We start from the raw sequence: 15,574 nt of genomic DNA on the forward strand, positions 1-15,574 counted from the left end.
CAGTCTCGGAAACCTTAATGGATCCCCGATAGTACAGGTTTGAATCCTCGATAGCACAGAGGTACCACGAGTTCACACGGATGCACAAAAGTGCATGTGTATCGTAACTGTCGTTCCCAAGCTCACACTTGTATGTTTTGGAAGATTAAGCTTTGAAATATTACACACTTTCATGACTTGATGACCTCCAGAAAAGCCTTACGTCTAGTTGACCTCAGCCAGATTTCAAGGCCTCTACATGATGAGGGTTCCACACAACCCCAAAAGTCAAGGGTATTCATACCCTTTCAGGTAAATTTTAAGGGGCTTATTGTCCGTCAGGTCTTAATTGCCTATATTGGACATGAATTGGTTTATACGATTCGAGTTTTTACGCCCTCACGGCTTTTGATGTTTGCGTGTTTAGGTGGTATCAGCCATCTGCACTTATGGTAGAATGACCAAGATCTTTAACGTGCCATTGTGGTGACACGGGGGTGGGAGATGGATACCGTCTCTGGGTCTGCACATAACGTTGACCCGTGTCCGTCCCGGCCCGGATTCGAACCAGCGACCTCTCGATCACAAGTCCAGTGCTCTACCACCTGAGCTACCCGGGCCCCATTAGGAAAAAAGTAAAGGGTTTTTATACCCCTTCCAGATTTTTCACAGGGTATGAGTGACAATCGGTGTATCCATGAAATGTCATTTTTTTCTGTTTGGGGTCGGGTTTTTGTTCTTTCGTTTTCCGAGGCATTTTTTTGAGCAGGCGACAGCACCGGATAGGCTAAAGCGAACAGTGCCATCGAGATGATCAGTTTAAAGATATCGCGTAGATTGAGGACAAGGGAGGCAACCTGCTTCACGACGTGTCAGTGTCGACAGAGGAGTGGCACGAACACGGCGTGTACTTTAGTGGTTTCAGTAGAGCAGGCGGCCTGCGTGCTGTTGCTTGTAAACTAGCAAAGGCTATACCCTTTCAGCGTTTGACTCGTACGTTTTTTTTACCTCTTTGGAAGAAAACAGTTACGTATTTATACATCTTCAGAGAGCATCTCGTACGTGATTTGGAGGGTCAAAGGGTATTATACCATAAATTCTACGTGATGTGGAACCCTGAATGATCATGGTGGAGTGGAAAGAAATCGGAAGATGATCATTTTCTTCAACAATATTTGAGCTACAAATTTGAAACTTCAAAAACTCACTCAATTTGTTTGCTCTGAAAATAACCTACCTCTGTTTGACCATCCTCAAGTATCCAGGTCAAGTTATGGAAGATTTAGGGTTAAAAAAACAGACAAAGTTGTCGTTTTCTTGAACATTTTTGAAGCAATATTTTTGGACTTTCGCATACTTTCAGGATTTGATAACTCCTGGCTAAGACAAAAATATAGGTACAACGGGTACAACAAGTATAATTTGTTTTGACATTTCTGGAGTGAGTGCAGCAAAATTGTTTCTGATTGTTATCTTTAACAAAGATGCGATTTCAGTGACAACTGTTTTGGCACTTTGCATTCATTTTGACTTTTTCCAGGCATCTATTACCATCAATACACCAGTGACGAACCTGCGGATGCAAGCGTTCTGACTAAAGCCAGCGGCGAAGTTCAAGAATTCGCCGAGACCAGCAGCTTCAATGCACATTACGTCATGGTGGTCACGTGGGACCGTGTCAAACAGGGCCGCTACATAACTGTGAACTACGATCCGGACGATGTGAGACATATAAAGACAGGACATTTATCAATGCCTTTTGTAATCATGGCAACTAACAGCTAGCTTGATCTAGCATACAACCGAACATTTCACCAGTTAGCCACTAACAAAACAACAGAGAGTGATTTTCAAAATAATCTCCATTTATATCGATCCAGATCAGAAGTTTAATGGGTCACGTAACCGAATTCTTGTTGTAATACAACTATGTCAAATCGTAGACGATTGGCATTGAAACGCCATGTAATGCATTTATAGTGGTTTCGAACTTTGTTATACAACACTGAAATTGTGTGTTGACATAAGGAGAGAAACAGACTGACAGATGAACAGACAGACAGACAGACAGACAGACAGACAGACAGAGTTAAGAGAAAGAGAACAAGTCGCGTAAGGCGAAAATACAACATTTAGTCAAGCTCAGTCGAACTCACATAATGAAACTGAACGCATTGCATTTTTTCCGCAAGACCGTACACTCGTAGCATCGTCTGTCCACCGCTCGTGGCAAAGGCAGTGAAATTAACAATCCAGAAAAGCGCGGTAGCGGTTGCGCTGAGGAGGATAGCACGCTTTTCTCTATCTCTCTTCTTTTTAACTCTCTGAACGTGTTTTTAATCCAAACATATCACATCTATATGTTTTTGGAATCAGGAACCGACAAGGAATAAGATGAAATTGTTTTTAAATCGATTTCGGAAACTTAATTTTAATCATAATTTTTTATATGTTTAATTTTCAGAGCTTGTTTTTAATCTGAATATAACATATTTATATGTTTTTGGAATCAGAAAATGATGAAGAATACGATAAACGTAATTTTGAATCGTTTTATAAAAAATTAATTTTAATTACAATTTTCAGATTTTTAATGACCAAGTTATTAAATCATTTTTAAGCCTCAAAGATGAAATGCAATACCAAAGTCCGGCCTTTGTCGAAGATTGCTTTGCCAAAATTTCAATCAATTTGATTGAAAAATGAGAGTGTGACAGTGCCGCCTCAACTTTTACAAAATGCCGGATATGACGTCATCAAAGACATTTATCAAACAAGTCGCGTAAGGCGAAAATACAACATTTAGTCAAGCTGTCGAACTCACAGAATGAAACTGACTTGACTTACTTGACTTATTCCTGTAGACTCCCTGTGGAGCATAGGGCCGCAGAATGAAACTGAACGCAATGCAATTTTTCAGCAAGACCGTATACTCGTAGCATCGTCAGTCCACCGCTCGTGGCAAAGACAGTGAAATTGACAAGAAGAGCGGGGTAGTAGTTGCGCTGAGAAGGTTAGCACGCTTTTCTGTACCTCTATTCGTTTTAACTTTCTGAGCGTGTTTTTAATCCAAACATATCATATCTATATGTTTTTGCAATCAGGAACCGACAAGGAATAAGATGAAAGTGTTTTTAAATTGATTTCGAAAATTTAATTTTGATCATAATTTTTATATTTTTAATTTTCAGACCTTGTTTTTAATCCAAATATAACATATTTATATGTTTTTGGAATCAGAAAATGATGAAGAATAAGATGAACGTAAATTTGGATCGTTTTATAAAAACAATTTTTTTTTTACAATTTTCAGATTTGTAATGACCAAAGTCATCAATTAATTTTTAAGCCACCAAGCTGAAATGCAATACCGAAGTCCGGCCTTCGTCGAAGATTGCTTGGCCAAAATTTCAATCAATTTGATTGAAAAATGAGGGTGTGACAGTGCCGCCTCAACTTTTACAAAAAGCCAGATATGACGTCATCAAAGGTATTTATCGAAAAAAAGAAAAAATTGTCCGGGGATATCATTCCCAGGAACTCTCATGTAAAATTTCATAAAGATCGGTCCAGTAGTTTGGTCTGAATCGCTCTACACACACACACGCACAGACACAGACACACACACACACACACACACACACACACACACACACACACACACACACACACACACACACACACACATACACCACGACCCTCGTCTAGATTCCCCCTCTATGTTAAAACATTTAGTCAAAACTTGACTAAATGTAAACAATGAAAAAACCTCTGGGGATATCATACCCAGGAACTCTCTGAATCATGAGCCCGGTAGCTCAGTTGGTAGAGCACTGGACTTGTGATCGGAAGGTCACAGGTTCGAATTCGGGCCGGGACGGACACGGGTCAACTTTATGTGCAGACCCAGAGACGGAAGCCATGTCCCACCCCCATGTCATCACAATGGCTCGTAAAAGACCTTGGTCATTCTGCCATAAGTGCAGGTGGTTGAATACACCTAAACACGCAGACACCTGGGTAGCGCGACTCCGTTGCTGCTAGCTTTCCACTTGACTAAATGTAAAAAGGGGGTATGGAGGGGAGAGATGACAGAGGGGAAAATGAAGGCATGTAGTGAATGCCTTTAAAAATCTTGAGCCTTTACACAAAGTGCTCCTACGGTTCACGTTTTGTAAAGCACCTTTGTAAGTGCACCCCCTTCCCCGTTATGCACGAATTTCGCTCAAAACTAGGGGATGGGCGTATACTAGAAAATGTACCTTGTGCAGGATCAGTTTCTCGTGAGAAGTAGCAGCATATGATCACTTGGAATGAAATGTTAAATGTCTTCAAAAATGCCTACCCTTTATGTCTCATTCTCAGCGACACACACACGTTCGTGCCTTGCCAGAATGGAACCTGGACATCTCTTTGTGTCATTGTTTTAGAACAAATGTTTATTTCCCCAATGAAAACTGAAAAAAATGCTGAATTAAAATCTGTTTTGTACAATCAGCGTTAGCAGTACGTGTGTCTGAACAGAAATCAAAAACTTGCACACAATGAAATATCATATGTGACCCTCCACCACGGAATGAGTCGCATGTCACCTTTGCATGATTTTCATTGTTACATTTTTCTAACGAGTTTTTTATGCTATATCAAGTGGTGAAAACCGTTTTAGAAAAGAGCGAAAACTGTTTGAGTTATAAGCCTGTGACTAAGGTGACCCTCATACTGTTACCAGACACTCCCCGGACTTTTATTAAGCCTAGCGCAGAACCGCGCGAGGTGACATGCGACTCATTTCGTAGTGGAGGGTCACATTTACAGTTTGTCTAAAGATACATTATTGTGAATATTGTCTCTGATTTCAAACAAGTTGTATATGTTCATAGCATACAAAATTCACACCATCTATATATATATATACGACTAGTGTCTGTGTGTCTGTGTATCTGTCTGTGTATCTGTCTGTGTATCTGTCTGTGCGCGATGCACGGCCAAAGTTCTCGATGGATCTGCTTCAAATTTGGTGGGCATATTCAGGTAGACCCGGGACACGACACAACCTGGTCGATATTTCAACACGTGCTCTCAGCGCGCAGCGCGGAACCGATTTTGGTTCCACCTCAGCTATTTTGGTTCCACCTCAGCTACCAGTGCCCGGGCCCCCATACCGACACACCATAGCCGCTACACTACATCACAACGCCAAAGTTCTCGGTGGATCTTTTTCAAATTTGGACACCGTATTCAGCTACACCCCGGACACAATATCATCGATGAGATATTTCAACACGTGCTCTCAGCGCGCAGCGCTGAACTCATTTTCGTTTTTGCGTTCATTTCACCATTATAAGTAACTCTTCCTTATCTTCTCCAGTGTTTGGCGTTTATCTCCCTTCCTTCGTATGGCTTTCCCGTTCAGTTGTAAACTACACTGCGCTGTCCACTGCGCTGTCCACTGCGCTGAGCGTCTTCGGATATTCCCGGCGTTCTGTTACTGGTACTATTTTTAGAAGGTCAACGCAGTGTACAGAACGTAAATTGGACCCGTAAATTATCCTCACTGTAAAAGTGCAAAGGTCGAATCAATTTATAGCCACGCGAAAAATACACTGTCATCTATCTCTCTATAGATACGGCTTCTCTGTGTTTTTGTGTGTGTGTGTGTGTGAGTGTGTGTGTCTCTTATGTAAGCAACACCTGTGCATTGTTCAGTTCTGTTTGTGATGTGGTCTGGCGGCTTTTGTGTAATTGTATGTACTGGCCTTCCTTTGAGAAGCCATAACTTGCTCAGTCCTGTTTGAGTGGAGTTCGCCTCCAAAGGTGATTAACACGGTTACATTCGTCGACAAGGATGGGACTCGATATGGTCAGGAATGGCATTATGGCCACTAAATCATTTTCGTGCTGTTCCCATTCCACGAATCTGGGAGGGACCTAAGCTTGGCGGGTCCATTGTTCGGACCCGGCGAAGCCGGCGTACGGCTCTAAGTACTTCTTCCCGGCGAAGCCGGCTACCCGGCGAAGCGGGTATTCATTCTAGTATAACATATCATTGTAAAGGATATTAAGAGCTAGCTCTATCTGAATCTGTATTTGTGCAAAAATATGGGTTTAAAAGAAAATTCCCTGTGGGCTTTCCGTAATATTGTCAGCATTAATACACTACCGGACCTGTCAGTTTGTATTTATGACCAAATTCAAAATATCGTCCTCCAGCAAATTACATTAGAATCCCTGGCAAAATGTAAACATAAACTTTATTGTTAGGTCCTGACACACCGACCTTTCTGATAGAATACATTGTGAATGAAACTACCGGGATTCCCTATAGCACAATAAGCCAAAATAAATCAAAACATTAAAATGTCAGCACATTTCACGGGAAAAGCCCAGTTAAGAAAAGGTTGTAATGTTATAGCACGAACAAAATTACATGCTTAGCGATTGTTGGTTTCAACTCGACCACTGGAACCAACAAAACATAATCATCAATCGAAAAATATTAAGTGAAGCTGCATGTCTTTACTTCTGGTATGACTTTGAATTTCGGATCCCCAATGTCTCATGCGGACATTGTCAAACTGATTATAGGGAAGACGAGATACAATTACAATATTTCATTGTGTAAAGAGAAAAAACAAGCTTCCTTGATTTCATACCAGAAACATCTATGTGTAGTTTGTGTAACAGCTAATACAAGCGAAATACTAATTCTCAATAATTATTAGACAACCTGTTTGTAGTCAGTTCATTTGTTTTGATGAAAGCAATGACCATCAAGAACATGTCAATGCTAAGATCACCTTGGGGACATTCTCAGAAAAGTCACAGCATCTTTTCCTTATTTTATTCTGTTGTGTCCACTTTCAAGGCCTTTAGGTCGAGGTTCTTGTTCTGAATTGAATTTTCCAAAAATGTAACGTGTTTTGTTTTGTTTTATTATTTATGAACTCAACGGTATGACTGCATTGAAGTATCTTGTCATTTTTCCCTCGAATGGTAACTCGGTATTGCATGCAGAGTGTTAAAAACAATTAGAAAAACATATTTTTTCTTGTCATCATTGGAACAAACGTGGGGGTTGGGCGTTTACAATGTACTATACCCTGTACACAGGGGTTTTTTCAACCCAAAGAAGGGGGTGGGCGTTTGCTCAATACTGCCATGTGCGCTCACAAGGTACTTTACGGTACTGAAGTCTGGGGCTTCGGTCTTCGGACGATATTTCATATGTTTTGGATTATTATTTTGTTTGTTGTTTTGTTGCTGTTTTTTTGCAAGGACAATGATTTTCTAGTCCTAAAGTAAGAACTTAATCACTTCAGGGCATAGGAGAAGCAACCTTTCAACTGGCTTTAATTTCCGATGGTGAGATGACTTACGCTTTGGTTTACTACAAGCTTGGTAGGATGACATGGACCTACAGGGGCAGCTGGACCTACGTCATCATCGGTCTGTCCAGTGGTGACAGGGAAAACTATCGACTGAACTTGTACACCAGGACAAAGCGAGCATACAGGATCGATGCTGTACCAGGCAACACAGGTACGAAAAATCAAGGCAGGACAAATTATTAAGATATTACAAATGTGTTGGTCCGGGTTCTCTATACTTATTTCGGTTCATATACAAATGAAATATGTCAATCCTGCGGAAGAAAAAAACAATTATTCAATAACTTACAAGGTGGTCCACATTATTCTTTGAGTTGCTCAGAGTATTTTCTATTGGAGCTTAAGAACAGCTTATAAAGCCAGAATAAGTCAGGGACATGATATGATATCTCTGGCACCGCACTGGCCTGGCTTGAGTCGTACTTGGCTGGAAGGACACAGACTGTCACATAACCACCACTCATCATCTGCTAAGGAAGCATTTGCTGTCCCACAGGACTCAGTTTTAGGCCCTGTTCCTTTCATTTAGTACACAAAACCTATTACTTCCTTTGTTAACTCTTTTGCTATTTCCAGTCAGTAATTTGCTGATGATACCCAGCTTCAGGACTTCTTTTCCCCAGATCAAGTATGGTGTCGTCAGGTCATAGGTTTTTTTCCCTAAACATCTCCTGTTTATTTCTCCAATCTTTTGACTGTGAATACTCCCTCAAGACAGCCTCGCTCCTCTGCGGATTCCCGACTTTTTCGCATTCCACATGTTAGAAATAAAACTTTTGGTCACAGGTCCTTCTCCTATGCTGCCCCTAAATAATGGAATTCCCTTCCCCATAACATTCGCCACATGGAGTCAACCCCCGCCTTGAAACTGCTTTAAAAACCAATTTGTTCACACTGTCTCTGAATCCGTATGTAACTCTCTGGTTGTTCCGTGGCACAGTGTGTTTGTGTGTGTGTGTGTGTGTGTGTGTGTGTGTGTGTGTGTGTGTGTGTGTGTGTGTGCGCGTGTGTGTGTGTGTGTGTGTTTGTTTAAGTTGAGAATTTCCAATGTTGAATGTATATGATTTATTGTGCGTTGTTTATCTATATATCTGTATGGTATTGTCCATGTGGCTAATGTGTTGTTGTAAGTTTAATGTTACGTTATCAATTTTTGCTAGTATGTATATGTATGTGATGTTATGTTGAAAAGTATGTTTTTATTCATTGCTAAAGCGCGGAGAGCATAGTTTACTGTGGTTCGCGCTATACAAGCAGTCATTATTATTATTATTTAAGTTATTGAGACATCCCAGTGCACTAAGGGATTTATAGAGCAAATCGAAAAAATTCATTATTGAACGAAGCGCATAGCGCTGAGTTCAAATATTATTTTCAAGATTTGCCCTATAAATCCCTTAATGCACTGGGATTGTTTCAATAACGATATTGTCAGTACCGCCAGAGAAAAAAGAAGATTAAAAACGCACATGTTGCTACGCGCATTTGGATAGGCGTAACTGTGTGGTCAGGTTTGTGTCAGATCTACTTTTGTGTGGGCTGTCTCAAGTGTGTCGTGCTTTCGTCACACGCAAACTCTTGTTTTAATTTCTGTTGGTAAATTCCAGAGTAGCATTAAGCTAAAAAGTGATGATCTTTCATAGAGATCTCATTTAAACTCGGAGAAAGGACTGTGCTCTTAGTTATTTGCGATTCAAAACCTTCATCGAGCTTCGACAGATTGACTGTGCAGAGTGTTGCCTTTTGAATTGACTCCAAGGCCACGGTTAGCACATTTTCAAAATAAATGTGGTATGTTTCTCGTGTTGTATCTTCACTCATCGGGGAGTCTGGTACTATATATGATCGGTAAGAATGCTCTGAACTCTACACGTATTATATCCCCATCGTTTGTTTGTTCACATTCGCCCAACATGTTAATTTGCTGCGGGGTTCATGTCGTCTGCTAGGCGGCTAGGGCAATCGAGCCACTGCACTACAGTCTCATTTTAAAAACAAAACTTGCTCGTTTGAACGCATGAGGCAGGCTGGTAATAAGTTTTATACATGGTAAGAACGTTCTTAACCCTACACGTTTTCGATTCCGATTGTTGTTGCCTTAAAATAATAATTCGGAAACCATTCATTTACTGAACTGATGCAGTCGTATTTCAGTGTAGTCTACTATAACAGAGTCGACTTCCAAATGCTGGTCTAGCTGGTACGTTATCCCCGAGTACGGTAGTACAAGGGCTCAGCAGACTTTAATTGTATGTCTGTGTGTCTGTCTTTCTCCACTTAACAGCTTATTGCTGGGAAACTACTAGGCGCAGTTCGTTCAAAAGTTGATACACTGACTTGATAATAGGTCCGATTGATCGTATTAAAACTTCATAATGTTACCTGGGACCTAAATGCGAAATAAACCACAAAAAACCGACTTGGCGGTGGGAGGAATTCGCGGAGCCACAGCCAGCCAGGCAGTCTGATAGAACAGCCGAACTCGTCACACATTGACGAGAAATATAGCGTCATAAAAAGATTACGTCACGGTCAAAAATCTTTGACGTCTTTTTCTCTCGCGCGGTGTGTGTGTGTGTGTTCATTTTGTGCACATGTGTTAGTGTTACTGTTTGTGTGTTTGTGTGTGTGTGTGTGTGTTTCAGTGTTTTTGTGTGTGTCAGTGTGTGTGTGTGTGTGTGTGCGCGCGTGCATGGATCTGTACTCGTGTGTGTGTGTGTGTGTGTGTGTGTGTGTGTGTGTGTGTGTGTGTGTGTGTGTGTGTGTGTGTGTGTAAGAAAGAGAGGGAGAGAGAGAGGGAGTGAGGGAGAGAGAGTGTGTGTGTGTGAATGTGTGTATGCATTTTCACTGTGATCAAATAAAAGAGAAAGGCCAGTCACCACGCACATCCTCGGCTCGCATGCAATGTATTTATATAGCAAAGGGAATGCCTGTAATTCACACAGATCAATCACTTGGTCTTAAACGTGCACAAGACAAAAACGTTCATACTGGGGGAGCGAGCTAGTCTGAAGAGTACTCGGGTCCAGCGCGAGCGTTTTTTTTATCGGAATAACACTTGTGTTTTGTGTTTGCCGCTGGGAATTTTATACTAACTCATCATTTGGTAATGTGGTTAATAAGCTACATGCCACTAACACGGCATATGAGAAGAATTTTTGGAAGTCAAAACGAGAAGAGACCATTGTGGAAGAGACACAGCCGCTTCTATTTTTAGATCAGTGGAATTCACTGTGGCACAGGCGCTTGCGATCTGTCAGAAAAAAAAACCACTTCTGCTTTGAGCCGCAGGACATTTATGGTTATTTTTTGGTAAAGTGGAGAATATAGGCTACATGTCATTAATTAATTCTGAGGATGAGAGTACAGTCTCGCTTTGGCAAAGGGCGTAAGAATACGCTCTTTGGAAAAGTTAGCGCACTCCAAGAGTGCGTTAACAGATTTAAGCGCATCGCCATTAGCCAATCAACTGGTTCACATCAGTCATGTGACACCAGTACTTACTGACAATTATTATTATTTAAGTTATTGAGACATCCCACTGACCCAGTGCACTAAGGGATTTATAGAGCAAATCGAGAAAATTCATTATTGAACTCAGCGCTATGCGCTTCGTTCAATAATTATTTTCGAGATTTGCTCTATAAATCCCTTAGTGAGCTGGAATTGTTTCAATAATGATATTGTCCGTACCGCCATAGAAAAAAGAAGATTCCAAACGCACATTTTGCTACGCGCATTTGAATAGGCATAACTGTGTGGTCAGGTCGTGTACAGTAAGATCTACTTTTGTGTGGGGTGTCTCAAGTGTGTCATGCTTTCGTCACACGCATTTTAATTTCTGTTGGTAAATCTCAGTGTAGCGTTAAGCTGAACAGTGATGATCTTTCAGAGAGACCTCATTTGAACTCGGAGAAAGGACTGTGCTCTTCGTTATTTGCGATTCGAAACCTCCAGTCGAGCTTCGACGGATTGACTGTGCGGAGTGACTCCCCTTGAATTGACTACCCCCCCCCCCGAAGGACTCGACAGTTAGCACATTTTCAGAATAAATGTGGCATATTTCTCGTGTTGTATCTTCACTCATCGGGGAGTCTGATACTAAATATAAACGGTAAGAATGCTCTGAACCCTACACATATTATATCCCCATCGTTTTTTCGTTCACATTTGCCCAACATGTTAATTTGCTGAGCGAGGTTTATGTCGTCTGCTAGGCTAGGGCAATCGAACCATTGCAGTCTGCACTGAGTCTGCACGCAGGAGGCAGGCTGGTAATAAGTTTTATACATGGTAAGAACGTTCTGAACCCTACACGTTTTCGATTACGATTGTTCTTGCCTTGAAATAATAATTCGGAAACCATTCATTTACTGAACTGATGCAGTCGTATTTCAGTGTAGTCTGCTACGTATGACAGAGTCGATAGAGTCAGTCTTTTAAACTGGTCTAGCTGGTACGTTATCGGAATAACACTTGTGTTTTCTGTTAGCCGCTGGGAATTGTATACTAACTCATCATTTGGTAATGTAGATGATAAGCTACATGCCACTAACACGGCATATGAGAAGAATCTTTGCAAGTCGGCGAAAATGAGATGAAACACAGCGGCTTCTATTTTTTAGATCAGTTGCACTGTGGCACAGGCACATGCAATCTGTCAGAAAAAAAACACTTCTGCTTTGAGAAGCAGGGAATTTATGGTCATTTGGTATTGTGGAGAATATAAGCTACATGTCATTAATTAATTCTGAGGATGAGAGCACAGTCTCGCTTAGGCAAAGGGCGGAAGAATACTCTCTGTGGAAAAGTTAGTGCACTCCAAGAGTGCGCTAACAGTTTTAGCGAATCGCCATTAGCCAATCAACTGGTTCACATCAGTCATGTGACACCAGTACTTACTGACAATTATTATTATTATATTTTAATAGACCCCGGAATATCGATTTTTTTAAAATAAAAAAGTGGAAACTTACAAAAAATTTAAATAATGTCCAACACATGAGACTTTCAAAACTCGTTTATTCAGTCTGTCCTGCATTCATGTAATCCGTCAATCCACATTTCTCTCAGCGAACGTATTCGTTGTCCTGAATAGGCACTCAAGAACTGTGCCAATACCTTATCCGTTTATAAGAGATGCAAATGTAACAGAATGTTCATTTTGTGTTGGTAATAATTATTGGTGGACTAGGAACAGTGTCACGCAGTTCTGAAGGGACTTGTACTACCTGGTTCAGCAGAAACATCAAGCACAGTGATTTCAGAAAAGTGATCTTCTCCAGACTTCCGGAATGCCCGTGCTGTCACATACCTGGGCTGTGACAATAACAGAAAGCTAGTTTTGTTGTGAGGGTGTCTAATTTCAAATGAGATTATTGATGCAACTAGTATTTCATTTATTACGTTGCTCCTCATTACAGGTCGCCTTGGCACGTGGTTCTACAAGATAGGAACGGTTTCAGGAACTCCTGAAGGGACTTGTACTACCTGGTTCAGCAGAAACATCAAGCACAGTGAAATCAGAAACGTGTTCTTCTCCAGACTGCCGGAATGCCCGTGCTCTCACCGTGACGTGTGGCAGAAGACTCGCTACCTCTGGGTCAGGGCTCGGGTTGACAACATAAGACAAATTGAATGTTACCGAATGAACCGAGCAAGCAGCAACCGTTTCTACCCTGTTGGAAAGGTTTGTGCAAAACACAAATTGTGTATTATTGTATAATAAGAGCGAAGAGATTGATAATTTTCAGGTTTGAAACTAAGAGATGTAGCTGTATTGTCTACTTACAGACGTGGATTGGACCTAGATTAGAATATGTGTATTTTTAAGGTTCAAAACACTGTCTTTTACCCAGACGGACTGCTTTTTAATTAGTGTAAGAATGTTCTGCCGGATTTGTTTTGATGTGACACCTAAAATTGTCAGTCTGCTAACTAAATATTTTAAAATACCCATTCTGCGCAAACTTACCAGGCAGGCAGTAGAGTTTTGGTATGTCTGTGTAACAGATTAAGGAAGGTTGTTAAGACATCAACATTACAATGCGGATTATTATACCTGCTATTCAGATTTTGTCATGGGACAGAGTTTTCTTCCACACACGATTCGTTGATTGGAGTTAGATTAACTGAGTGTCTGAAAAACTGTGTCCCAGGACAAACTCTTAATAGCAATTTTGTCTTTGGGCTTCAATACCGGAGATAACAAAAACGGTTTGCGTACTCGCGCTTTGACAAGGCTAACCACAGCAGCCATGCTTATAGAGAGATGTACTAGTTTTAGGGAAGTGACCCCACAAACATAATTGTCTCTATCTGTGTAAATTACGTCATGATCTGTATTTTTTAACCACCGCTATCTTCGTGACGTCATTCTGTGTGTGCATGAGCAAAACGATGTCTGTACACACCTCAGTACTGAGCATTGCTGACACATTGACCTCATGAGCGAGCCAATTGTCAATGGCAGATAAACTCGCGTATGGAAACAGTACAGTCTTCTGGGATTTCAATGAAATATATACTCAGTGATGACACATAATTTGTACAGAGAAAAAAACAGTAACAGCAAGCAAAAAGGTTTTTTGTTCGACCGATCGAGGGACGATTTTGCATTCCCCGTAGACATAGATGTCTGCATTTTTCACAGATGAAAGCGGGCAGAACTTGCCATGCTTACAAGATCTGCTTATTTTAGGGATGTGTCTGCACACAAACTAAGTGACGTCAACGTCTTTATCATTTGCGTGTACATTCATCATGACATTTCCGTCGCGATATAACCTTGAATGGTTGAAAACGACGTTAAACACCAAATAAAGAAAGAAAGAAAGAAATTCAATCATGACATTTGTATACTATTATGTCTGTATGCGCGTTAATTGTTTTTTGTTTCCGCTGTCTCTTTCTGTTCTGTTCAAAACCCTGTCTCATCATTTCAGACTCATAGACCCAATGAGCAAGCTACTAGAAAGTGGCAGCTAAACCCAAAAGGTCTTTTGTGATGCTTTTTTAATTTTGACAAATGAGTGAACAGAACAAACAGGGAAAAGCAGCAACATGACAGCGAAGAGTGCATACCTTTCGGGTCAATGAGGGTCAATGAGGGTCAATGAAGGGACGATTGTTAAGTTCATTCCGTTCGTGTCCAGCAACAAAAACAGATACGTAGTAGACGACTCATAGTACACTTCTTGTAATTGGGATTTTGCTGCCATAATGTATTTGTACGGCGAACAGACATTTCAAAGTAAACAAAACACACACCGTTATTTGGTCATGGGATGTATACGTTACACCTTTGATTTATCCATGGAATAGCGAGGTTTCAGGGTGAATGCGATATCATGGATGAACGGACCTAGGTCTATCTTAAAAACAAAACAGTCTCCGGTCTTGAATAATATGTAACCGTCAACGGAAAGAGTGAGACATGCATTGTTGCCGTTGTCTATTACCTGTAATACAAGTTTGTGCACATAATAACACATTTTACATTCTTGTAAGAGCCGTATACATAGAATGCATCTGTAAACAAGATTTTGATGTACACTTTCATGTTACCAGGAATGCTGTTATTCGCTAGACAGGGCGGACTCAAACTACGAACAACTGATCATGTCCCGACCCAACGCTGGTAGTGCCTTGGCCTACAACCCGAGCTACTGTCACTTCCTGGAATTGTATCAGAAAGAGGACAAGTCAGCCCATGCTTCGTGTTGTAACATCTCTGTGTCCTATCCTGTATTCTGCAAGTTCTATTACCTGCTCAGACCCGTGGGAAAATGCAGATCTGATATTCCTTTCAGATATAGTATGTACACGTTTTGTGATTGTATACGATATTTACTACAGATAAACCTTTCTTTATGTCCATAAACGCTCTTAAACAGTGTTACACACATTTAAACATACACACCAACAAACACACACACACACACACACACACACACACACACACACACACACACACACACACACACACACACACACACACACACACACTTCTTCTTCTTTTTCTTCTCCTGTGTTCAGGGGCTGAAACTCCCACGAACACTCGTGCGAGTGTTTTTGTTGTTTTTAACTCGTGCATGTCCGTTTTTTCTCCACCATTTAGGCAGCCATACGCCGCCTTCGGGTGATGCATGCTTGGTATTTTCGTGGGTCTATAACCCATCAAACTCTGACATGGACTACATAATCTT

General features: G+C 41.0%; 1 protein-coding gene across 1 annotated transcript in view; it reads left to right on the forward strand.

Moving 5' to 3' along the window:
• The window catches only part of LOC138947175 (scavenger receptor cysteine-rich domain-containing protein DMBT1-like), a 70,020-nt gene that overhangs the window by 37,872 nt on the left and 16,574 nt on the right, over positions 1–15,574 (forward strand). The window contains exons 20-23 of the mRNA XM_070318614.1: positions 1,520–1,701; positions 7,299–7,518; positions 12,791–13,056; positions 14,937–15,183. Coding sequence (XP_070174715.1) covers positions 1,520–1,701; positions 7,299–7,518; positions 12,791–13,056; positions 14,937–15,183 — 915 coding nt within the window. The remainder of the gene's footprint in view (positions 1–1,519; positions 1,702–7,298; positions 7,519–12,790; positions 13,057–14,936; positions 15,184–15,574) is intronic.

Source organism: Littorina saxatilis, linkage group LG14 (genome assembly GCF_037325665.1).
Source record: "Littorina saxatilis isolate snail1 linkage group LG14, US_GU_Lsax_2.0, whole genome shotgun sequence".
Taxonomy (NCBI): domain Eukaryota; kingdom Metazoa; phylum Mollusca; class Gastropoda; order Littorinimorpha; family Littorinidae; genus Littorina; species Littorina saxatilis.